Consider the following 22,406-nt stretch of genomic DNA (forward strand, 5'->3'; position numbering starts at 1 on the left):
CCCAGCCGCTCACCCCCCAGCAGGGCCCTGCCCCCCACCACCTCCCTCCTGGTCCCAGCCCCTCACCTCCCAGCAGGGCCCTGCCTCCCAGCCCCCCTGCACCCCTCTGGGTCCCAGTCGCTCACCCCCCAGCAGGGCCCTGCCCCCCCCCACCTCCCTCCTGGTCCCAGCCCCTCACCCCCCAGCAGGGCCCTGCCCCCCCCCCACCTCCCTCCTGGTCCCAGCCCCTCGCCTCCCAGCAGGGCCCTGCCCCCCCCACCTCCCTCCCGGTCCCAGCCCCTCACCCCCCCAGCAGGGCCCTGCCTCCCAGCCCCCCTGCACCCCTCTGGGTCCCAGTCGCTCACCCCCCAGCAGGGCCCTGCCCCCCCCACCTCCCTCCTGGTCCCAGCCCCTCACCCCCCAGCAGGGCCCTGCCCCCCCCCACCTCCCTCCCGGTCCCAGCCCCTCACCCCCCAGCAGGGCCCTGCCTCCCAGCCCCCCTGCACCCCTCTGGGTCCCAGTCGCTCACCCCCCAGCAGGGCCCTGCCCCCCCCACCTCCCTCCTGGTCCCAGCCCCTCACCCCCCAGCAGGGCCCTGCCCCCCCCCACCTCCCTCCTGGTCCCAGCCCCTCGCCTCCCAGCAGGGCCCTGCCCCCCCCACCTCCCTCCCGGTCCCAGCCCCTCACCTCCCAGCAGGGCCCTGCCCCCCCCACCTCCCTCCCGGTCCCAGCCCCTCGCCTCCCAGCAGGGCCCTGCCTCCCAGCCCCCCTGCACCCCTCTGGGTCCCAGTCGCTCACCCCCCAGCAGGGCCCTGCCCCCCTGCGCCCCTCTGGGTCCCAGCCCCTCACCCCCCAGCAGGGCCCTGCCCCCCTGCGCCCCTCTGGGTCCCAGCCCCTCGCCCCCCAGCAGGGCCCTCCCCCCCCGGTCCCAGCCCCTCCCCCGGGCTCAGCAGCCACGCCCGTGACCTCTGACTCCGGCCTGGATCACGTGACGTGTGTCATGGCGGCCCCCGTGGCCGGCGGTGGCGGGTCGGTGACTCGCCTGATGCTGGGGGCGGCCGGGGGGCTCCGGCTCCGCCTGGGGCGGGGCTTCCGCACGGCAGGTGGGGCCGGGCCGGGGGGCGAGCCCGGGGGGGGGCTGGGAACCGGGGGGCCGGGCCGGGGGGCGAGCCCGGGGGGGGGCTGGGAACCGGGGGGCCGGGCCGGGGGGGTGAGGGCGGGGGGGGCTGGGAACCGGGGGGCGAGCCCGGGGGGGGGCCGGGAACCGGGAGGCCGGGCCGGGGGGGTGAGGGCGGGGGGGGGGGGGGGCCGGGAACCGGGAGGCCGGGCCGGGGGGGTGAGGGCGGGGGGTGAGGGCCGGGAACCGGGAGGCCGGGCCGGGGGGGTGAGGGCGGGGGGGGGGCCGGGAACCGGGAGGCCGGGCCGGGGGGGTGAGGGCGGGGGGGCTGGGAACCGGGGGGCTGCCCAGCTCCCCCCGGTCTCTATGGGGTGGCGGCGTTGGGGGCCCAGGCAGTAGAAGAGGGGGGCGGCCCCCCCGAGCGGGATCCCCCCCGTTGGTGGTTCCCAGCCGCGGGCGGGCGGAGGCCTGGGGGGAAGCAGGCTCAGCCTCTGGTCGGCCCCGCCTTGGGCCTCCCTGCTGAAGCTGCCATGGGGCCGGGGGGGGGGCTTGGACCCCTGTGAACTGGGCTGAGACCCACCAGACTCATGTCACCTGGGGAGCCACCAAAGGGACCCAAATTCTCATCTTCACCCTGGTGGGGCGTGATCGCAACCCGGCCTGACCCTCCTCCGTGCCAGTCGCACAGTGCTGGAGCCAATGGGGCGTGCACGGGGGCCGATCCCGGCTGGGGACAAGGCTGCGGTTTCCAGCTGGACTTGTTCTGCGGGAGCCTGCGTGAAATGCGTTGGGTGCCTACAGGACGCAACCCCCTCCCCGCTCCCGGTCAGTGTGAATCCGGCTTCTAATGCCCTTAGGTCTCAGTCCAGCTGGGATTAATGGTCCCGATGTATATATGGGCTTGAGACTGACGCTCATTCCGTCCATTGCCTATTTGAACTGGGCCCCGTGTGCTTTCAAGCTCCTGCCCTGCTCAGGTGGGGCTGAAAGGCCCTGGGGGGGAGTGATGCGACCTGGGCTGCAATGTGTTTTCCCCAGGGGTGTTCCAGGCGGAAGATGAGAGCTGCACAGCAGAGCCCGCGGGCGATGTGTGAGTACCAGGAGCCGCGGATGGGACTAAGCTCAGGCCCTCTTCACAGCCATTGCGTTGGAGGATTTACGCTGCTTCCTCAACCAGGATGGTCTCTGTTTTCAGAGGCTGCCAGACATGGTCCAGAAGGATGTGGGATAGTAGTGGGCTGAGCACAGCACTGGGGTGCAGGATGCCTGGGTCCTAGTCACCAACTCCCTGTGTGACCTCTGGCAACTCACTTCCCCTCTTTGTCCCTGGTCAGTAAAACGAGGATCATATCTGCCTCCCTCACCAGGTGGATGTGAACACTGATGTATCCAAATGATATTTCCAGATCCTGCCCCTGACCCTCTGTAGGGGTGCTCAGTGAATGGGCTCCTGGGGGACTCTATAGCCCTACAAGAGTGGCAGCATGGCCATGTGGGTGCAGTGCTGGACTGGGATTCGGGAGACCAGGGTTCCGTTCCCAGCTCTGCTGCTGATCTTGGCCGAGTCTCTGGCTTGCTCTGTGCCTCAGTTTCCCCACCTGTCACATGACTAGGATGACCCTGACCTTGCTCTGTAATGCACTGTGCAATCTGTGGCTGGGAGGTGCGTGGCTAATGCTTGTCAATCGCCCTGGTGGAAGGGAGAAGCACCAGGATTGCCTTGTGGTGCCATTCCAGCTGGCTCGCAGGCTTCCCTGACGTTTGCTATGTGTGCCCCGAGAACTGATCCCCACCCACCCCAGTCAGCAGCCCTGGATCCAGTCACTCTGTATAATCCTGCTAGCCCCCATCTTCCAGTGGCTGCAGGTTCCAGGAGGTCGCTGGATCTCATTGTGTTTCCCCAACACCCCCCTTTCCCTCCTCTAGAGTGAACGTGGTTTTCATTGACCGTTCCGGGCGCCGGATCCCCGTGCAGGGGCGTGTGGGGGAGGATGTGCTCCGCCTGGCCCAGAGGCACAACATTGAACTGGAAGGTCTGTGCCGCTCTGCCCTCCCCTCCCCCATGCTGGGTGGCAGATAATAGGGGACGCAGACAGCTCTGTGGGTCCGCTATGGGCACGGGAGCACTGGAATCTCTTCATTGCCGCTCCCTGCATTTCAGGGGATTTGCCAAGTCCCCAGAGGGTGGCATGGTGCAGGGAGGTGGGAAGGGGCAGGGCAGGGTCAAGGCTGTAGCTTCTATCTCACCTCCTCCCATGACTCTTCCAGCTCATTGTCCTCGCACATCCCTCCCTGTAGCCGGACTCCTCTTCCCCATAGGAGCCGGCAGGAGCTGAGGCCGAGGATGAGAGGGAGGCCCAAGAATCCAGAGTGGGTCCGTTTGGAGCAGGGGCCCTGAGACAGGCAGGCTGCTGGAGGGTGTCCCAGAGCTGGGCCCAGGGACAGGAGGGGGGAGCTGCCAGCGGGAGGGGTCAGAGGTGAGAGACTCAAGTAGAATCCTGTTTGTTCCATGGGGAAGTCGGCCCTCACTGTACAGACACACAGCTGGGCTCCCCCTACTCCCAGGGGGCAGCTCAGGCCCCCCCCTTTCCACTGCAGGGGCCTTGTCTTCACCCTGACCTTCCACTCTTATGTTCCCAGGCGCCTGCGAAGCCTCCCTGGCTTGCTCCACCTGCCACGTCTACGTGAGCCAGGAGTTGGTGGACAAGCTGCCTGCCCCTGACGAAAGGTAACAGCCTCTGGGTGCCTGGGCCCTGCTGCCCCTCCCCCCGCCCCCATCAGGAGGGCAGGGTTCTGCAAGAGCCAAACACTGTATTCCTCCCCCAGGAGTGCCAAGTGAGCGAGAGCGGCCCCCCTGTGTGCTGGGTGCAGCAGTGGCGTCCCTGCCCCTCATAGTCTGAACAGACCAATGAAGAATTATCTCCATTTTACAAGTGGGGGAAACTGAGGCACAGAGCCAGTCAGTGCCTCCCCCAGGTCACCGCAGGCATTGCCGAAGCTGTGACTCGAACCCAGGGCTCCTGGGGCCCAATGTTTTAGCCCCAAGCCTGTTCTTTCCCTTTGCAATACTGCAGGGCGGCTGCCCTCCCCCACAGCAGCAGCTGCTGCATTTCAGGGAAACAGGCCCTTGCAGTCAGCCTGGAGAATGCTGCCAGCCAGCGAACGCCCCCCTGCCCTGCAGGCTCACCCTTGTCTCTTTGGCTTTCCTAGGGAGGAAGACATGCTGGACCTGGCCCCACAGCTCCAGGAGAACTCCCGGCTCGGCTGTCAGATCATCCTCACCAAAGAGCTGGAGGGGGTGGAGTTCACCCTGCCCAAAATCACCAGGAACTTCTATGTGGATGGCCATGTTCCCAAGCCCCACTGAAGGCTGGAGGAGTCTCTGGGCTGCCCGCGGCTCTGGGGCTGGGCCTTATAGAGCCCAAAGCAAGGGGGGCTGGTTGGAGAAGGCTCCCCCTGGGGGCCTGCAGCACTGCTGGTGACACGGAGAGGTGCGGGGAGGGGTTAGTTTTATAGGCCCAGAGTGAAGCCCTGAGCTTCCTACAGGCCGAGGTGGGGAGGGGATGTCAGAAGCAAAGATGCTAGAATAGCCCCCCACTCAGCACCTTTGCTCACAGCCCCAGAGGTGACGTGGGGCCATACAACAGCCCTATCTTTTCTGTTCAGGGAATCTGCATTTTTTGGTGTTGGTTACCAAATCCTGCAGCCCGTCCCAGGGAGCAGAAGGAGGGCAGGATGTGGGGGGCTAGCAGGGGGTGCTCTGCATTCTTCCTGTCTGGAGGTCACCGTTTCTCATGGCGTGCTTTAATATGCATTAGGAGCTTTGGTGCGTTCTCTGTGCCATTTGACGTGGGACAGCAGGGACCAAAGCAGCACATTCTCTGGGCTGGTCGCTGTGGATCACCCAGTGTCACGCTGTAACCTCGGGATCAGGGCCAACGCCCCTCCCGCAGCCACATTTTATTATTAAAGCTCACGTTTGTATGACGCGCTGCCTGCTCTCTTCCCCAGCCCACAGGCCTGGGACTGGCCACAGGGGCGCAGTAGGGAGCAGAGAGCCCCGCGCTTTCCAGCAGGAGCCAAGCAATAGCTACAGCTGCCCTGAGGGTCAGTGGCACAAGATTTACCCCTTGTTGGTGCCACTACTGAGGGGCTTCAGCGGTTCACAGGCAGCTGCAGAACCCAGACCCTTCCGCAGCCCCCCATGGAGCACAGGGAGGTGGGCGAACATCAGCCAGGGAAGACGAGGGGGTTGCCAGATTGCGCACACACTGCCAGCAGGTGTCTTACTGGGACATGCAGGCGCTGGCTGGGCTGGGGGGAGCCCCAGGACAGCTGGCGGCTGCTGCTGCGCTCCTCCCTTGGAATCGGTGCTTAAGGGGAGCTGAGCTGCCAGACGCCCCAGATCCCATTGAAAGCCAGGAACCAGCTTTGCAAGCCGGACGCCCATCCAGGTGCTGACTATTTTAGGTTCCTGCAAAGAGAGGATACTGCATCTGCCCCCAGCTGCACCCCCACTCTGCTAAACTGTTGCTGTCTGGTTGACAAAACAGCTGTTGTGTCCCGCCCCAGAGGTGGCTCCATTGTAGTGATGGGGGCAGTGCCCCTGCCCTTTGGAACGGCCTCCACCCTCCCATGAGATGTGCACAACTGGTAGAGTTGGTTTCTGCTGCACCATCTCGCCACCCAGCCCCCACTGTGGGGAAGAACTGGGAAGCTGGTTGGTCTAGGGGGCTGTGAACAGCCACAGCAGCTTAGCAAGTCATCGGGGGATCTGACCTGAAGCCTTTTAGCTTTGGTGGCATTTGCAGGGTCACTTTGTCTCCTGCCTGGGGCAGCGGGAATGTTCCAGCCCCCGGGTAGCTCTGTGTCCTGACGGGGCAGTGAGCACCCTGCATGGTTTGGCACTGGTAGGGCAGCTGGTCTGAGACCCGACAGACTCAGTCCATGGACAGTCTGGATTCCTGAGCCCAAGGTCATTCACCCAGCAGGAACCAAGCTGAGTCCCCAGGAGCTGCTCAGCCTCCTAGGGCTCCCCGGCATGGGGTGGGATGCCAGAGCCAGCCCTGTGTGATTCATCTTGCCCAGCTCTGCCAAGCCAGGCACCCGGAGCCTGCAGGAGACCTGAAACCCAGGCACCTGCCCGTAGGGACGGGAATTCAGATCAGCCCCACGCACTTGCCCCAGGGCAGCTCTTCCCCTGTTCACTGCGTGTATTATGGTAGGTCTGATGGGCCCCATCGTGCTGGGTACAGCACAGACCCAGTCCCAGAGAGCTCACCCCGAGCCAGGACAGAGGGAATGGGGACCCAGACACACCGGGACTCGCCAGAGCCACCCAGGGCAGCAATGGCACAGCCAGGGATTGAACCAAGCCCCAGCTCCCTTGCTGTGGCCTCGGGCCCATCCAGCCACTCTGCCACATGCAGCACCAAGCGCCCGAGGGGCTCCCAGGCCCAGCGGGGCCCTGGCTGTATGCACAGACCCCCAGGCCAGAAGGGACCCTTGGGAGCACCTAGTTGGACCCCCTGCAAAGCACAGGCCAGAGTGGTGGTGGGGGGGAGCAAATTCACCCTTGGCATTACTACAGCAGTACCCAGGGGGAGTCCCCACCACCACCCCATCCAGTGCTCACAGCTGGGGGGGTCACACACAGCACTCACTCACCTGCCAGGTTGCATCTGGGGCTGCCCCACTGACTGGGGGGCAGGGAACAGCAGAGGCAGGGGCTGTGTTGTTAGGCGGGTGGCGCTCACCATCCACAGCCAAGGCAAGGGGGAGACCAGGTCTGGACACCGGGGGTGGGGGGGGTCTGGGTCTCCCCCAGCTAGATGGGGCTGAGAGCACCTGCCCCTAGTATTGGGGGAGCAGCTCTGGGCTCCTCAGCAGGTTCAGGGTTTGGCAGAGCTAGACAAGCCCAGGCCCCTGCCCAGCTGCAAACCCACTGCAGCCCCTGGGGGGGGCAGGTGGACATTAACCCCCCCCCGCGGCAGCACCCCTGGTACCAGCACAAATAGACATAAGAGCCCCTCCTGTCCCTATACACCGGCCAGACCCCTTCCACCTCCCCCCCAGTCCTCCTGCTGCAGCCAGCCTAGGCCCCCCGGCCCTCCCGGCTCTTATAGGGCGAGGGCCCCGCTGCCCAGGTGTGTCCGGTTAAGTCCCCGCAGCTGGGGCTGCTCCTTGCACCGGCCGCTCCCCGCAGCGAGGCTCCCGGCCCGCGTATGGAGGGGGAGCTGTTCCTGGACGGGCACCCCCCCGACTTCTCCCTCCTGCAGCAGCTGCTCTCCCCGCCCTGCCTGGAGCCAGAGCCCGGCAGCCCGGCCCGGGGCCCGGCCAGCCCGGGACGGGGAGCCAGGTCAGCCCTGGGCGCCCACCCCTCCCCTCGCGCGGGGGGAATCCGGATCAGCCCCATGGACCCGTCCCCTGGGGGAGTGGGGGAAGAGACGAGGAATCGGGATAAGTTCCATGGACATGCCTCCCAGGAGGGAGGGGAGATCCGATTCCTCCCCAGGCACCTGCCCGTAGGGACGGGAATTCGGATCGGCCTCACGCGCTTGCCCCGGAGGAGTGGGGGATCCGGATCGGCCCCACTCACTTGCCCCGGGGGAGGGGAGGGTCCAGATTGGCCCCACGCACTTGCCCCGGGGGGAGGGGAGGGTCCGGATCGGCCCCGGGGGAGGGGAGGATCCGGATCGGCCCCACGCACTTGCCCCGCGGGAGGGGAGGATCCGGATCGGCCCCACGCACTTGCCCCGCGGGAGGGGAGGATCCGGATCGGCCCCACGCACTTGCCCCGCGGGAGGGAAGGATCCGGATCGGCCCCACGCCCTTGCCCCGGGGGGAGGGGGGGATCCGGATCGGCCCCACGCCCTTGCCCCGGGGGGAGGGGGGGATCCGGATCGGCCCCACGCCCTTGCCCCGGGGGGAGGGGGGGGATCCGGATCGGCCCCACGCCCTTGCCCCGGGGGGAGGGGGGGATCCGGATCGGCCCCACGCCCTTGCCCCGGGGGGAGGGGGGATCCGGATCGGCCCCACGCCCTTGCCCCGGGGGGAGGGGAGGATCCGGATCGGCCCCACGCGCTTGCCCCGTGGGGAGGGGAGGATCCGGATCGTCCCCACGCGCTTGCCCCGTGGGGAGGGGGGGATCCGGATCGGCCCCACGCGCTTGCCCCGTGGGGAGGGGGGGATCCGGATCGGCCCCACGCGCTTGCCCCGTGGGGAGGGGGGGATCCGGATCGGCCCCACGCGCTTGCCCCGTGGGGAGGGGGGGATCCGGATCGGCCCCACGCGCTTGCCCCGTGGGGAGGGGGGGATCCGGATCGGCCCCACGCGCTTGCCCCGTGGGGAGGGGGGGATCCGGATCGGCCCCACGCGCTTGCCCCGTGGGGAGGGGGGGATCCGGATCGGCCCCACGCGCTTGCCCCGTGGGGAGGGGAGGATCCGGATCGGCCCCACGCGCTTGCCCCGTGGGGAGGGTGGATCCGGATCGGCCCCACGCGCTTGCCCCGTGGGGAGGGGGGGATCCGGATCGGCCCCACGCGCTTGCCCCGTGGGGAGGGGGGGATCCGGATCGGCCCCACGCGCTTGCCCCGCGGGGAGGGGGGATCCGGATCGGCCCCACGCGCTTGCCCCGTGGGGAGGGGGGGATCCGGATCGGCCCCACGCGCTTGCTCTCGAGCTGGGCGCGAGCTCCGGGGCTGTTTTGGGCGGGCAGCTCGCGAGCCGCAGCCTCCAGCTGCCATTGGCCGGGGCTGCGGGCGGGATCCCGAGGCCGGCAGCGCCCAGGCCGGGGAGGGGGCAGGTCGATGGGGACCTGAGCCTGGGGGCTGGGAGGGGCCAGTGGGGGGCTGAGGGGGGGCCACCCCTGGGGAGGGGGGCTGCCGGGGGGAGAAGGAGGAGGAGCTGCCCCGGGGGAGGGGGAGGGTGATCAGACCCCGGGGGGGGACCTGCCCGGGGGGGCTGAGTGGGGAGCTGCCGAGGGGGAGGGTGATCAGACCCCGGGGGGAGGGGGAGGGTGATCAGGCTTCGGTGGGGGGAAGCTGACCCGGGGGGGGCTGAGTGGGGAGCTGCCCCGGGGAAGGGGGGAGTGATCAGACCCCAGGGGGACGGGGTGGGGGGAAGCTGACCCGGGGGGGGCTGAGTGGGGAGCTGCCCCGGGGGAGGGGGGAGTGATCAGACCCCAGGGGGACGGGGTGGGGGGAAGCTGACCCGGGGGGGGCTGAGTGGGGAGCTGCCCCGGGGGAGGGGGGAGTGATCAGACCCCAGGGGGACGGGGTGGGGGGAAGCTGACCCGGGGGGGGCTGAGTGGGGAGCTGCCCCGGGGGAGGGGGGAGTGATCAGACCCCAGGGGGACGGGGTGGGGGGAAGCTGACCCTGGGGGGGCTGAGTGGGGAGCTGCCCCGGGGGAGGGGGGAGTGATCAGACCCCAGGGGGACGGGGTGGGGGGAAGCTGACCCGGGGGGGGCTGAGTGGGGAGCTGCCCCGGGGGAGGGGGGAGTGATCAGACCCCAGGGGGACGGGGTGGGGGGAAGCTGACCCGGGGGGGGCTGAGTGGGGAGCTGCCCCGGGGGAGGGGGGAGTGATCAGACCCCAGGGGGACGGGGTGGGGGGAAGCTGACCCGGGGGGGGCTGAGTGGGGAGCTGCCCCGGGGGAGGGGGGAGTGATCAGAACCCGGGGGGGGGGACCTGCCCGAGGGGGGGCTGAGTGGGGAGCTGCCCCTGACCCCTGTCCCCCCTCCCGCGGGCCCCTGGGTGCCCCGCCCCCCTAACGCCCTTGTTCTCTCCCCCAGACCCGCGGGGCGCCCCCGCCCGGAGCCCCTGCCCACCATGGCCTGTTGCCTGCAGGTCCCCGACAGCAGCGCCCTGAGCTTCCTGCAGGAGTCCGCCCAGCGGCTGCCCCAGGCGCCGGGGGGCCAGGAGGAGCCGAGCCGTGCGCCCAGGGCGCAGCCGCCGCCGGGGCCAGCCGTGCGCCCAGGGCGCAGCGCCCCGCAGCCCCAGGCCGGCGCCAGCCCCCTCGCTTCCCTGGGCACCTGCAGCCCCATGGACACCCTGAGTCTCATCAGCCTGCATTGTTCTCATCTGGTGTCCGGCGCGGCGGCCCCCGCCAGCCGCCCCGAGACGAGGGCAGGGCCCCAAACGATGTCCCCCTGCCTCCTCCCCATAGACTGCAATGGCAACCCCTCCAGAGAGGCCGGGGCGGCCGGGCAGGAGGGGCGGAGCTGGGAGCCAGGGGCCGGCAGCCCCAGCCAGCCTGAGCCAGGCTGCAGGAGGAGAAATCCCCGCAAGCAGCCCGCACCCAGCCGGAGCGCTGAGGCCCGAGACCCCTCTTTCCAGGGGGTGACCCTCTGCATGCGCCTGTGTCTTTGCCAAGGCAGCTCCGATGAGTACCAGCTCCTCATCCGCCCACAGTACAGCAGGTACAGGGCTCCTGCCACGGCGCGGGCACTGATCACTGGCTCTCTGCTAAGGGAGACATGGCTTTTCTGTCTGTCTAAAGGACCCACATAGGCACCCAGAGCTAGCTTGCTAGCTACCCCTGTACACACCCAGGATTTATCCATCCATCCACTTGCCAAACAGGCCCATGATCTATCGATCGATCGATCTATCTCCATCATCCCCATCTATCTATCTATCTATCTATCTATCTATCTATCTATCTATCTATCTATCTATCTATCTATCTATCTATCTATCTATCTATCTATCCATCCCCATCCACCCCCCATCCCCATTCACCCCATCTACCTAATCTATCTATCCCCATCCACCACCTCTATCCCCATCCACCCTATCTATCTATCTATCTATCTATCCCTCCCCATACACACCCACTATTTAGCCATCCCTCCCCATGCACACACCCTCTCTCTAGGGAGCTCTCTCCTATCACGTGTTGTGGCGAGCCAGTCACTGTGGTATCTAGGTACTGAAAGCAATAGGAAGGGTGTCACACCAAAGAGGGCAGGTTCCTTGATTTATGGTTGTTTATTGTGTATGTGTCTGTGTCTTCTCCAGGTGCTCGAGGAACTCCAGCCCCAACTCCTGCCACCTCTCCTCCAAGCTTCCCCCCCCCAGCCTTTGGATACTGGGGACCTGTCCAGCTCTGTGTAGGGATCCCCTTTCTGCGGCGGGAGGGGGTCAGAGATACTGAGCTGGGATTTGTCCTGACACTCTGACAGTGTGTAATCATAACACAAATGATGTCATTTCCCCATCCCAGCAGAGGAAAGGCTCCATTGTCTCTCCTCTAGTGCTTTCCGCTTACATAGTGATCTGATTTTTGGGGTTGGGAAATCGTCTGTTCTCTGGCACTTTAAACTGCAGCCAGTAGAAACTGACTTAGGACCAGAGGCATTGCCAGACCTGCTCAGCCCCAACACCCATCTAGTCCAGGATCCAGTCTCTGCCAGTGGCCACCACCAGCTGTCTCAAGGGCAGGTGTAAGAGCCCTGCAGTAGTAGCTGTGGGATAATCTGCTCCCCACTTTAAGTCTCTATCAGAGAGAGGTGGTTTAAGCCCTGGAGCATGAGCTTTACTGTCTCTTCCAGTAATATCTCGTACGACAGTCTGGTCTTCTCCCACTTCCTAAAGTGTCTGTCAAAATACAACCACCAAACTCCTTTTAAAGTTTTTTGAAGCAGAAGAAAAGAGACTTCACTCTGGTTCTGTTTTCAGCCTCCTTTAGCCTGTAGAGATACAGGGAAATGTTGAAAATCCACATTCGGACAGGTATTGAGGGAGAGGTGTTTTTTAGCCACCCAAGTGTTTTAGGAGCACAAGTTCCATTGACTTTTGAAAGGGACTTTTGTGCCTAAATCCTTTCAGGTATTTTTGAACAGCTCCCCCTCAGTCCTTAGATAGCTGGGGCCTGATTTGCCATTGCCACATTCAAGGAAAACAGAAACTGGCAAATTCAAACAGAGAATAGGAAATACTTTTTCAAATGCAATATGTAACTAGGCCATGGAACACATTGCCATGGGAGGTCACAGAGGCCAAGAATTTAGCAAGATTCCAAGAGGGATTGGACACTATATTGATAATAAGGATCTCCAGAGTACTAACCGCTAGTGCTAATAACCATTTTGGAAGAGACATTAAACTTCCTGCCTTAGGTCCTATATCAATCCCTAATTACTAGGGGTTAGGATGAGACCACATAGGGGGCAGATTACCCCACATCTGCCATAATCTATGACTCTATTGTGCTGTCCCCTTACTAGGCAGCCTGTAGGTCAGATCCATCATGGCAGTTCCTCTGTCCTGCACCTTGTACTGTCATTGACACCAGTGGAAAGAGGCTGTAAAACACAACAGGCTGATCTGGGGGCATTCTGTGCCACTTTGCTGGGTATCCGTGATTGCCCAACAAGCAGATGGAAAATCTGACCCTCGGTAGCTAATTTTTGTTGGTTTGGGAGGAAGATTTTTTTTTAATGATGTTCCACTGGTTTTTGCTCTTTGGTTTGTTTGTTTGAAAGTAATGTCACAACCTGGTAAAATTGGTCTCATCTAATCTGTCCGCAGTGCAATGTATGGGAAAAGAAGCCGTAACCCAAATCCAAGGCAAATCTCTTTAACAAGAGAATTCTGCAGAGCCAGCAGTTCTGAGGAGGATCAAGGCTCCCTCTCTGTCCAGAGTATGTTGCTTTTCAGAAACAGAAACCTTTACTATCAAATGGTAACACTCTAAAATGATTGGGGCAGCTATAAATACTGATACTGGGTCTGATTCTCCTATTGCAGGGAGAAATTCAGTCCTGTGCAGAGCCCAGCTTAAGATGTATACTCCACTTAAATCCCTGTCTAGCCAGATCCTAGCTGGTGGAAGTCAGACATAACTCCAAGGAGCAGCCATAGACTCACAGAACCACAGGGTTAGAAGGGACCACAAGGGTCACCTAATCTAACTCCCTGCCAAGATGCAGGATTTGGTCTCAAGTTGCAGTGGGGGAGGTTTAGGTTGGATATTAGGAAAAACTTTTTCACTAGGAGGGTGGTGAAACACTGGAATGCGTTACCTAGGGAGGTGGTAGAATCTCCTTCCTTAGAAGTTTTTAAGGGCAGGCTTGACAAAGCCCTGGCTGGGATGATTTAGTTGGGGATTGGTCCTGCTTTGAGCAGGGAGTTGGACTAGATGACCTCCTGAGGTCCCTTCCAACCCTGATATTCTATGATTCTATGATTTGTTGTGTCTAAACCATCCGAGATGGCTATCCAGCCTCCTTTTGAAAACCTTCAGTGAAGGCACTTCCACAACCTTCTGAGGTGTCTGCTGCTGATTTACGCCAACGGAGGATCTGGGCTTTTATAACTGAAGTGCCTCCTCTCATATGTACTTACTACCAGGTGTAGAACTTACTGCTGTGAGCAGTCCCCTTAATTTTCAACAGGCAATACTCTATGGTTGTAAGCACAATAGTACTTGTATGACTGGACACTGGTTTTGTAGCTGTGTTATTTAATTATAGGGTTAGTTCTGGAGATACAGTTGATAGGAAAAGCTATGACAAAATGAAGTCGCAACGGTACTGTACCTATTGTGACTTTATTTTCCTTTTCTTCTGCCACACCACAAACTAAAATCATGTTTATCCACCAGAAAATAAATAGATCTCTAAGCCCTTTCACTTGTTTTCCAGTTCCTGGGGATTGTGGTTTTAATACACCCAGAGCTGTTGCTTTGTCTTGCTGTGACATAAGGCACATCAGAAATTAGGCACAAATTCTTAACAGGGAGGGTGACTCACCATTGGAAAAACACTACCAAGGGAAGTGGTGGGTTCTTCATCTCATGAGGTCTTTATATCCAGACTGGGGAGGTGTTTTAGCAAAACACAAGTTATTGGGCTCAATATAGGGGTAAATAAACGGGTGAAATGTAATGGCCTGTGGCAGGTAGGAGGTCAGGCTAGATGATCTAATCATAGAAGGGTAGGGCCGGAAGGGGTGTCAATAGGTCATAGTGAAGTCCCTGCACTCAATGCATGATGCCTTCTGGCCTTAAACTCCATGAAACTACGCCATAAAGCCACAACGCAGCCCACGTCTGAAGCTTTGTCTGTTCCTTAGGTAGTAAGTGTTGCGCGTCCTGCCAGACGAGGAAAACTCCCCTGTGGAGGATTGCTGAGGACGGCACCCCACTCTGCAATGCTTGTGGCATCAGGTACCTGTGACATCGTGCTGCTGATGTTGCTTTCTGAAACTGTGCACAAAAGGGCCAGGCCAAGGTCTGTGCAAAATTAACTATGTGGGTAAGTGTTTGCAGGACTGAGGTTAGATTCCTGTATTCAGGCACCTAAACGAGCAGCTTGTTTCCACGTTCTGAGCACCCAGCAGTTCCCACTGATGCAGCAGTTTAGGTTAAAACTGGGTAGGTGCCTGGCGTAAGATGGCAGTGACGCCAGGCTCTTATTTAGGTGCCTAAATCAATATTGCCGGCTCCCATGATCTTATTGGGAATCTTGCCATAACTGGTATTTTGCTGGAAGCTCCATCTCCCAGAGTCATGTGATTACCCAAAACACTAAGCTTTAATTTTTGAAAAACGGTTCAGAAAAAAAGCTTTAAACTTTGAAAAATGACAGAGCTGAAAACATGACCCTAGTCTACCATATAAAGGCTCTGAAGCCTGACAGCAATTACAAAAAAAATCAACATTTTATTTTTTGTTTGTTTGATTTTTAAGCTAACCCCTTGATTTTTTTGAGGGTCTGCTGACTCGTAGGTTTTGGACACTTGGGGCTGGCAAGGCCCCTAAATATGGATTTAAGACCTGAACCCAGGCCCAGATTCTCAAAAGTTGCCTAACTCCTCTTGATTTCAAGGCACCTAAAGACCTTTGAGAATCTGGGCCCCATTTCCAAAAAACTTGGCCCAAGGCATTTTCCTAAATAAATTCCACCCTAAGTATTCCCCTTCTAAGCAGAGGGAACATTTCAAAAGACTAAGGGGAAATAAAATGATTATTCCACTTTTGGCTAAAAATGTAATTATCTGAACCAAGTGATTCCCCCCCCCCGTTCCCCCCCAGGTACAAAAAGTACAGGATACGATGTTTCCGCTGCTGGAATATCCCGAAGAAAAGTGGAAAACCTTACTCCCGTTGCTCTAACTGTGGAGACAGACTGCGCGTGGCCGTGGCCCAGCAGAGAACCGTGAAAAGGTCATTCCCATTTTATTTATTTATGTTTAAAAAAGGAACAGCTTTGGCTGAATTGCAACATCCTTATTTTAAAATTAACCCCTGCTCCCCTTCCAGAGCCTTTGATCAGACAAGTTGGGGTGTGGAAGCCACAGATCTGATCCAGTGAAATTGTTTACCCTAGTGAAGGGGAATGGAAGGTGTGAATGGTTTAAATGTGTCCATGGAGGCAGCTCTTGGTTACAGTGAAGTTAGTTTGTGCTTTGAAGGTGAAATTTACCCTTTTGCAGGGAGTCAGAACAAAATCTAGGGACTTTTGTTCCATTTAAGCAGGGAGCCTTGTACTGGCTCTTCCCACATGTTAAGTTTCACTTATTGGAGATATTTTTCCCCTGGAAAATAGATATTATTTTGCTACAAGAAGTTATTTTGCAGTAGAAACATTCTCATCCTCTCTGTACTTTGGGAGTGTGTGCACGCGTGTGTGTGTCCCTCCTTCCCTGGCCCTGCTGGAAGAGATGAGTCCTGCCCTCTATGTGTGTTGTGAGGCAGGAAGGAATTGCCTCCAAGTAGAAACAACGCACACCTGACACAGCTGGACACGTCTGCAGCCAGAGGTTGCCTTATGCACCAGGTATTTAAACATGTTACCAGCCTCCTTCCTTTGTCACATGTCTTTCGCTGGCTTTTCTCTCTGTTGTGTTGCATTTGTTTTCTGCTGCAGCGTTTGCCTGCATTCGTTTAGCAAAGTGACAGAGTTGGAAAGAGCCGGGGCAGGCTGGGGGCTCAGATTAGCAAGAGGGAAGTGGCTGATTGTAGTTAAGTGCAACAAGCTCTCCCAGTAGCACTGGTTCTAGAGTGGTTTGTCATCCCTCCCTCTCCCAGCTCCCTACTCTGGCCTGGTCTCAAGTATTTTGGAGGTTGAACACTCTGAAATGTGTCCATCCTGCACCTCTGTCTCTCTCTGCACTCTCAGTGCATCTTTAACAAGAGTCAGCTGGGTGCTGGATGGTCCAGTGGCCAGCGAGTCAGGAGCTCTGGGTTCCAGGCCTGGCTCTGTACTGACCTCCGCTGAGTTGCCTCTCAAGGCCTCTGTTTCCTGCTCTTTGGGGCTGGGAGTGTCTCTTGCACTACATTTGTACAGCACCCGGCCCAACAGGGCCCCAGTCTCACTTGGGGTCTTCTCATGCCGCTATAATGCACACACTTCCCCATGACGATGGATGCCTGCCTCAGATCCAGCCCTTTTCATCCCTAGAGCTCGAACGGGGAACAGTCATAGTAACTGTAGGGTTAAAGACAGGTTTCAGAGGAACAGCCGTGTTAGTCTGTATTCGCAAAAAGAAAAGGAGTACTTGTGGCACCTTAGAGACTAACCAATTTATTTGAGCATGAGCTTTCGTGAGCTACAGCTCACTTCATCAGATGTTTACCGTGGAAACTGCAGCAGACTTTATATACACACAGAAATCATGAAACAATACCTCCTCCCACCCCACTGTCCTGCTGGTAATAGCTTATCTAAAGTGATCAACAGGTGGGCCATTTCCAGCACAAATCCAGGTTTTCTCACCCTCCACCCCCCCCCACAAATTCACTCTCCTGCTGGTGCTAGCCCATCCAAAGTGACAACTCTTTACATAATCAAGTCGGGCTATTTCCTGCATAGATCAAGGTTTTCTCACATCCCCCCCACCCCCATACACACACAAACTCACTCTCCTGCTGGTAATAGCTCATCTAAACTGACCATTCTCCAGGTTTAAATCCAAGTTAAACCAGAACATCTGGGGGGGGGGGTAGGAAAAAACAAGAGGAAACAGGCTACCTTGCATAATGACTTAGCCACTCCCAGTCTCTATTTAAGCCTAAATTAATAGTATCCAATTTGCAAATGAATTCCAATTCAGCAGTTTCTCGCTGGAGTCTGGATTTGAAGTTTTTTTGTTTTAAGATAGCGACCTTCATGTCTGTGATTGCGTGACCAGAGAGATTGAAGTGTTCTCCGACTGGTTTATGAATGTTATAATTCTTGACATCTGATTTGTGTCCATTTATTCTTTTACGTAGAGACTGTCCAGTTTGACCAATGTACATGGCAGAGGGGCATTGCTGGCACATGATGGCATAGATCACATTGGTGGATGTGCAGGTGAACGAGCCTCTGATAGTGTGGCTGATGTTATTAGGCCCTGTGATGGTGTCCCCTGAATAGATATGTGGGCACAATTGGCAACGGGCTTTGTTGCAAGGATAAGTTCCTGGGTTAGTGGTTCTGTTGTGTGGTATGTGGTTGTTGGTGAGTATTTGCTTCAGGTTGCGGGGCTGTCTGTAGGCAAGGACTGGCCTGTCTCCTAAGATTTGTGAGAGTGTTGGGTCATCCTTTAGGATAGGTTGTAGATCCTTAATAATGCGTTGGAGGGGTTTTAGTTGGGGGCTGAAGGTGACGGCTAGTGGCGTTCTGTTATTTTCTTTGTTAGGCCTGTCCTGTAGTAGGTAACTTCTGGGAACTCTTCTGGCTCTATCAATCTGTTTCTTTACTTCTGCAGGTGGGTATTGTAGTTGTAAGAAAGCTTGACAGAGATCTTGTAGGTGTTTGTCTCTGTCTGAGGGGTTGGAGCAAATGCGGTTGTATCGCAGAGCTTGGCTGTAGACGATGGATCGTGTGGTGTGGTCAGGGTGAAAGCTGGAGGCATGCAGGTAGGAATAGCGGTCAGTAGGTTTACGGTATAGGGTGGTGTTTATGTGGCCATTGTTTATTAGCACTGTAGTGTCCAGGAAGTGGATCTCTTGTGTGGACTGGACCAGGCTGAGGTTGGTGGTGGGATGGAAATTGTTGAAATCATGGTGGAATTCCTCAAGGGCTTCTTTTCCATGGGTCCAGATGATGAAGATGTCATCAATATAGCGCAAGTAGAGTAGGGGCTTTAGGGGACGAGAGCTGAGGAAGCGTTGTTCTAAATCAGCCATAAAAATGTTGGCATACTGTGGGGCCATGCGGGTACCCATAGCAGTGCCGCTGATCTGAAGGTATACATTGTCCCCAAATGTGAAATAGTTATGGGTAAGGACAAAGTCACAAAGTTCAGCCACCAGGTTAGCCGTGACATTATCGGGGATAGTGTTCTTGACGGCTTGTAGTCCATCTTTGTGTGGAATGTTGGTGTAGAGGGCTTCTACATCCATAGTAGCCAGGATGGTGTTATCAGGAAGATCACCGATGGATTGAAGTTTCCTCAGGAAGTCAGTGGTGTCTCGAAGGTAGCTGGGAGTGCTGGTAGCGTAGGGCCTGAGGAGGGAGTCTACATAGCCAGACAATCCTGCTGTCAGGGTGCCAATGCCTGAGATGATGGGGCGCCCAGGATTTCCAGGTTTATGGATCTTGGGTAGTAGATAGAATATCCCAGGTCAGGGTTCCAGGGGTGTGTCTGTGCGGATTTGATCTTGTGCTTTTTCAGGAAGTTTCTTGAGCAAATGCTGTAGTTGCTTTTGGTAACTCTCAGTGGGATCATAGGGTAATGGCTTGTAGAAACTCGTGTTGGAGAGCTGCCGAGCAGCCTCTTGTTCATATTCCGACCTATTCATGATGACAACAGCACCTCCTTTGTCAGCCTTTTTGATTATGATGTCAGAGTTGTTTCTGAGGCTGTGGATGGCATTGCGTTCCGCATGGCTGAGGTTATGGGGCAAGTGATGCTGCTTTTCCACAATTTCAGCCCGTGCACGTCGGCGGAAGCACTCTATGTAGAAGTCCAGTCTGCTGTTTCGACCTTCAGGAGGAGTCCATCTAGAATCCCTCTTTCTGTAGTGTTGGCAGGGAGACCTCTGTGGATTAGTATGTTGTTGGACAGGCCTAACAAAGAAAATAACAGAACGCCACTAGCCGTCACCTTCAGCCCCCAACTAAAACCCCTCCAACGCATTATTAAGGATCTACAACCTATCCTAAAGGATGACCCAACACTCTCACAAGTCTTGGGAGACAGGCCAGTCCTTGCCTACAGACAGCCCCGCAACCTGAAGCAAATACTCACCAACAACCACATACCACACAACAGAACCACTAACCCAGGAACTTATCCTTGCAACAAAGCCCGTTGCCAATTGTGCCCACATATCTATTCAGGGGACACCATCACAGGGCCTAATAACATCAGCCACACTATCAGAGGCTCGTTCACCTGCACATCCACCAATGTGATATATGCCATCATGTGCCAGCAATGCCCCTCTGCCATGTACATTGGTCAAACTGGACAGTCTCTACGTAAAAGAATAAATGGACACAAATCAGATGTCAAGAATTATAACATTCATAAACCAGTCGGAGAACACTTCAATCTCTCTGGTCACGCAATCACAGACATGAAGGTCGCTATCTTAAAACAAAAAAACTTCAAATCCAGACTCCAGCGAGAAACTGCTGAATTGGAATTCATTTGCAAATTGGATACTATTAATTTAGGCTTAAATAGAGACTGGGAGTGGCTAAGTCATTATGCAAGGTAGCCTATTTCCTCTTGTTTTTTCCTACCCCCCCCCCAGATGTTCTGGTTTAACTTGGATTTAAACCTGGAGAATGGTCAGTTTAGATGAGCTATTACCAGCAGGAGAGTGAGTTTGTGTGTGTATGGGGGTGGGGGGGATGTGAGAAAACCTTGATCTATGCAGGAAATAGCCCGACTTGATTATGTAAAGAGTTGTCACTTTGGATGGGCTAGCACCAGCAGGAGAGTGAATTTGTGTGGGGGGGTGGAGGGTGAGAAAACCTGGATTTGTGCTGGAAATGGCCCACCTGATGATCACTTTAGATAAGCTATTACCAGCAGGACAGTGGGGTGGGAATAGGTATTGTTTCATATTCTCTGTGTATATATAAAGTCTGCTGCAGTTTCCACGGCATGCATCCGATGAAGTGAGCTGTAGCTCACGAAAGCTCATGCTCAAATAAATTGGTTAGTCTCTAAGGTGCCACAAGTACTCCTTTTCTTTTTGTAGGGTTAAAGGACATAATTGAATTAGGCTCCTTTTGTTTCAATTTCTAGAAAATGCGACGACTTCCTTAAATCTCAAGCAAGGACTCTTTGCTATTAGCCGGACAGCGGGCTGCGTAACAGAGGGCGCTGGTATCTGCTGGAGTGAGCAGTAGGCCAACGCTGCCCTGCAGTCTGAACGGAGGTTTGCAAGAAGCGTTGGCTCAGTCCAGTTGCCTTTAAGACCAGTTGTTGCTTTTTTCCCTTCCTCTCATGCTGTTGTTTTCTGTAAAAGGAATGTTCGATCCTGCCTTTGGTTTGCGTGAGCAACTTGGGAAGTGGACGAGAAAATGAACCCATATTTTTGCAGAGGTGAAGTTGTTAGAGATTGAATAAGGGGTGGGAAAATAAGAGTTTGAATCTTAAGCTTGCTCCTGGCTAGCCGTGTTTGTGAGTGTGGGTGGCTGCTTGTTCGGACCCCAGGGTACCCTGGCCAGCAGTGATACGGCCTGGGTCTAACCTGCCTTGACAGTAGAATAGATCACTGCAGCGTGGCTCTTTCTGTCAGGCCTTTTTATGGGGCAAATGTAGAATCCAGAAAAAATTGAGATCACTCTGGATGTTAAAGAAAAAACAAAAGACGTTAAGGAGAATAAAATATTAGCTCCCTTCAGATAGTAATGTGCACCTGTGCCAGCAACCATGTAGATTCTGGCAATGCTTAAAAAAACCCGCTCAAAATGAAATGAAGCCTTGTTAAGGGTTTAAGAATGTTTTAGATCAATATTCATTCACAGACCCCAATGAAGAGCTTTCCTGTTAACGTGCTGATGTCTTTCCAAGGAGAGACACTAAGACTTGCAAACTTAGTGAATTCAGGGTTCAGACTTCAAAGCTTTTATATTTGCTAATTTAAAAAACTAAACAACAAGAAGTTAGTTGGGGATAATTAATATGAACCTCATTTGTTTTGTTGCACTAAACTTAGTAAGGGTTGCACTTTTTGAATAGCTATTATCTCCTTCATTAGCTTGTTATGTATTTCAGAAATGTATGTCAATTCTCAATTAGTTTGTTACGTAAAATAGTTCCTATGGGGCATTCTTGTACAAAATGATTATCTAGATATATTTATATGTGTAAATAATATATTTATTTTTGCAGTGTGACATTGTTCACACACACACACACACACACACTTTATGTGCCAAGTTGTAAATATGGATGAAAATTGCCATGTTTTCTCCTTTCTGGTACAAATGTTCAAGCACTTCAATGTGGTGACAATGCGGGGAAGAGATCTGGTGTAAGGTGATCAAGTGTTGTTGGGTTTTTGGCTTTCGTTCAGAAGTCTAATGGTTGCACTTTAGAATAAAACTGGTTTCTTGTAGCTGTGTATGGAAAGACTCTACTCCCTGCGTCCCTTTTGAATTTTGATGTGACATGTTGGTTTCTCACGGGAGATATAAAGCCAGGCCTCCCCTATTCACAGCTGGTTCAATCCAATCAAGGTGCTGTCTCAGTGGTTTACAAGCGGCAAAAAGAGTCTTGAAATCAATGGGTGTTAGATGCCTAAACACCTTAAAGGAGCTAGGCCTAAGTGACTTAGAGGCTTAGCTGCTTCTGAGAACATTACCCATGAGCAATCCCATCCCTATTCAACACAGCACTTAAGCATGTGCTTAAAGTCAAGGTCTTTGCCATGTCAGGGCCTTAATAGGAAGCCAAGAGGCAGTGAATTCCGATGTTCCTTGGCTGGATGCATTAGCTATTACTAGAGAAACCCATCTCAGGGGCATTATCTTCCTGTCTCTGGACAGTGACTATGGGCTTGATTTATTCTGCCAATGAACTTCTCAAAACAATGAAAACCCTGAGAACGGACTGGTCCCTGCTTTGGCATGGAAAAGACCCGCTATGAAAAGAGAGTGGAAAGCTTAGAAGTGTTGACCTCAGAAAGGCGATGAAGTGAGGTTGGTACATAAAATAAAGAGTGGGGCAGAGAAAGGAGAGCGGGAGTTTCTGCTCTCCCATGTCTTATCACGCAAGGGCCAGGGGGATGTTCAGTTAAAAGAAGCCCACTTCAAAACAGATGAAAGCAAATGCTTTTTCAAACTGTGTGATTAGTCTGTGGAACTCACTGCCACTGGAAGTCACAGAAGGCAAAAAAATTAGCAAGATTCAAAGGG

At 56.4% G+C, this 22,406-nt stretch overlaps 2 protein-coding genes across 3 annotated transcripts; both read left to right on the top strand.

The window, feature by feature from the left end:
- The first annotated feature begins 962 nt into the window (after positions 1-962).
- Positions 963-5,082, top strand: FDX2 (ferredoxin 2). The gene is made up of 5 exons (XM_073318242.1): positions 963-1,081; positions 2,134-2,185; positions 3,022-3,128; positions 3,736-3,823; positions 4,306-5,082. Exons 1-5 carry the CDS (start codon positions 979-981, stop codon positions 4,460-4,462), a joined length of 507 nt encoding a protein of 168 aa, XP_073174343.1. The 5' UTR covers positions 963-978; the 3' UTR covers positions 4,463-5,082.
- Positions 5,083-10,107: 5,025 nt separating this feature from the next.
- On the top strand, positions 10,108-21,620 carry ZGLP1 (zinc finger GATA like protein 1). 2 transcript variants are annotated; one of them, XM_073319144.2, is made up of 6 exons: positions 10,108-10,514; positions 12,628-12,740; positions 14,173-14,266; positions 15,134-15,265; positions 15,648-15,878; positions 20,290-21,620. In XM_073319144.2, the coding sequence occupies exons 1-5, from the start codon at positions 10,138-10,140 to the stop codon at positions 15,832-15,834; spliced, it is 903 nt and encodes a 300-aa protein (XP_073175245.1). In that variant the 5' UTR covers positions 10,108-10,137; the 3' UTR covers positions 15,835-15,878; positions 20,290-21,620. The 2 variants fall into 2 exon arrangements, with proteins under 2 accessions (XP_073175245.1, XP_073175246.1); XM_073319145.2 differs by lacking the exon at positions 15,648-15,878.
- Positions 21,621-22,406: the final 786 nt, after the last annotated feature.

The sequence above is a fragment of the Lepidochelys kempii genome, chromosome 20 (genome assembly GCF_965140285.1).
Source record: "Lepidochelys kempii isolate rLepKem1 chromosome 20, rLepKem1.hap1, whole genome shotgun sequence".
NCBI classification, from domain to species: Eukaryota; Metazoa; Chordata; order Testudines; family Cheloniidae; genus Lepidochelys; species Lepidochelys kempii.

Coding starts and splice junctions, on each gene's coding strand:
- FDX2 (XM_073318242.1), top strand. CDS start 979: ATGGCGGCCCCCGTGGCCGGCGGTGGCGGGTCGGTGACTCGCCTGATG. Junction 1,082..2,133: donor GCGGGGCTTCCGCACGGCAG/GTGGGGCCGGGC, acceptor TGTTTTCCCCAG/GGGTGTTCCAGGCGGAAGAT. Junction 3,129..3,735: donor GCACAACATTGAACTGGAAG/GTCTGTGCCGCT, acceptor TTATGTTCCCAG/GCGCCTGCGAAGCCTCCCTG.
- ZGLP1 (XM_073319144.2), top strand. CDS start 10,138: ATGGACACCCTGAGTCTCATCAGCCTGCATTGTTCTCATCTGGTGTCC. Junction 12,741..14,172: donor AGGCTCCCTCTCTGTCCAGA/GTATGTTGCTTT, acceptor TCTGTTCCTTAG/GTAGTAAGTGTTGCGCGTCC. Junction 15,266..15,647: donor CAGCAGAGAACCGTGAAAAG/GTCATTCCCATT, acceptor CCTGGAAAATAG/ATATTATTTTGCTACAAGAA.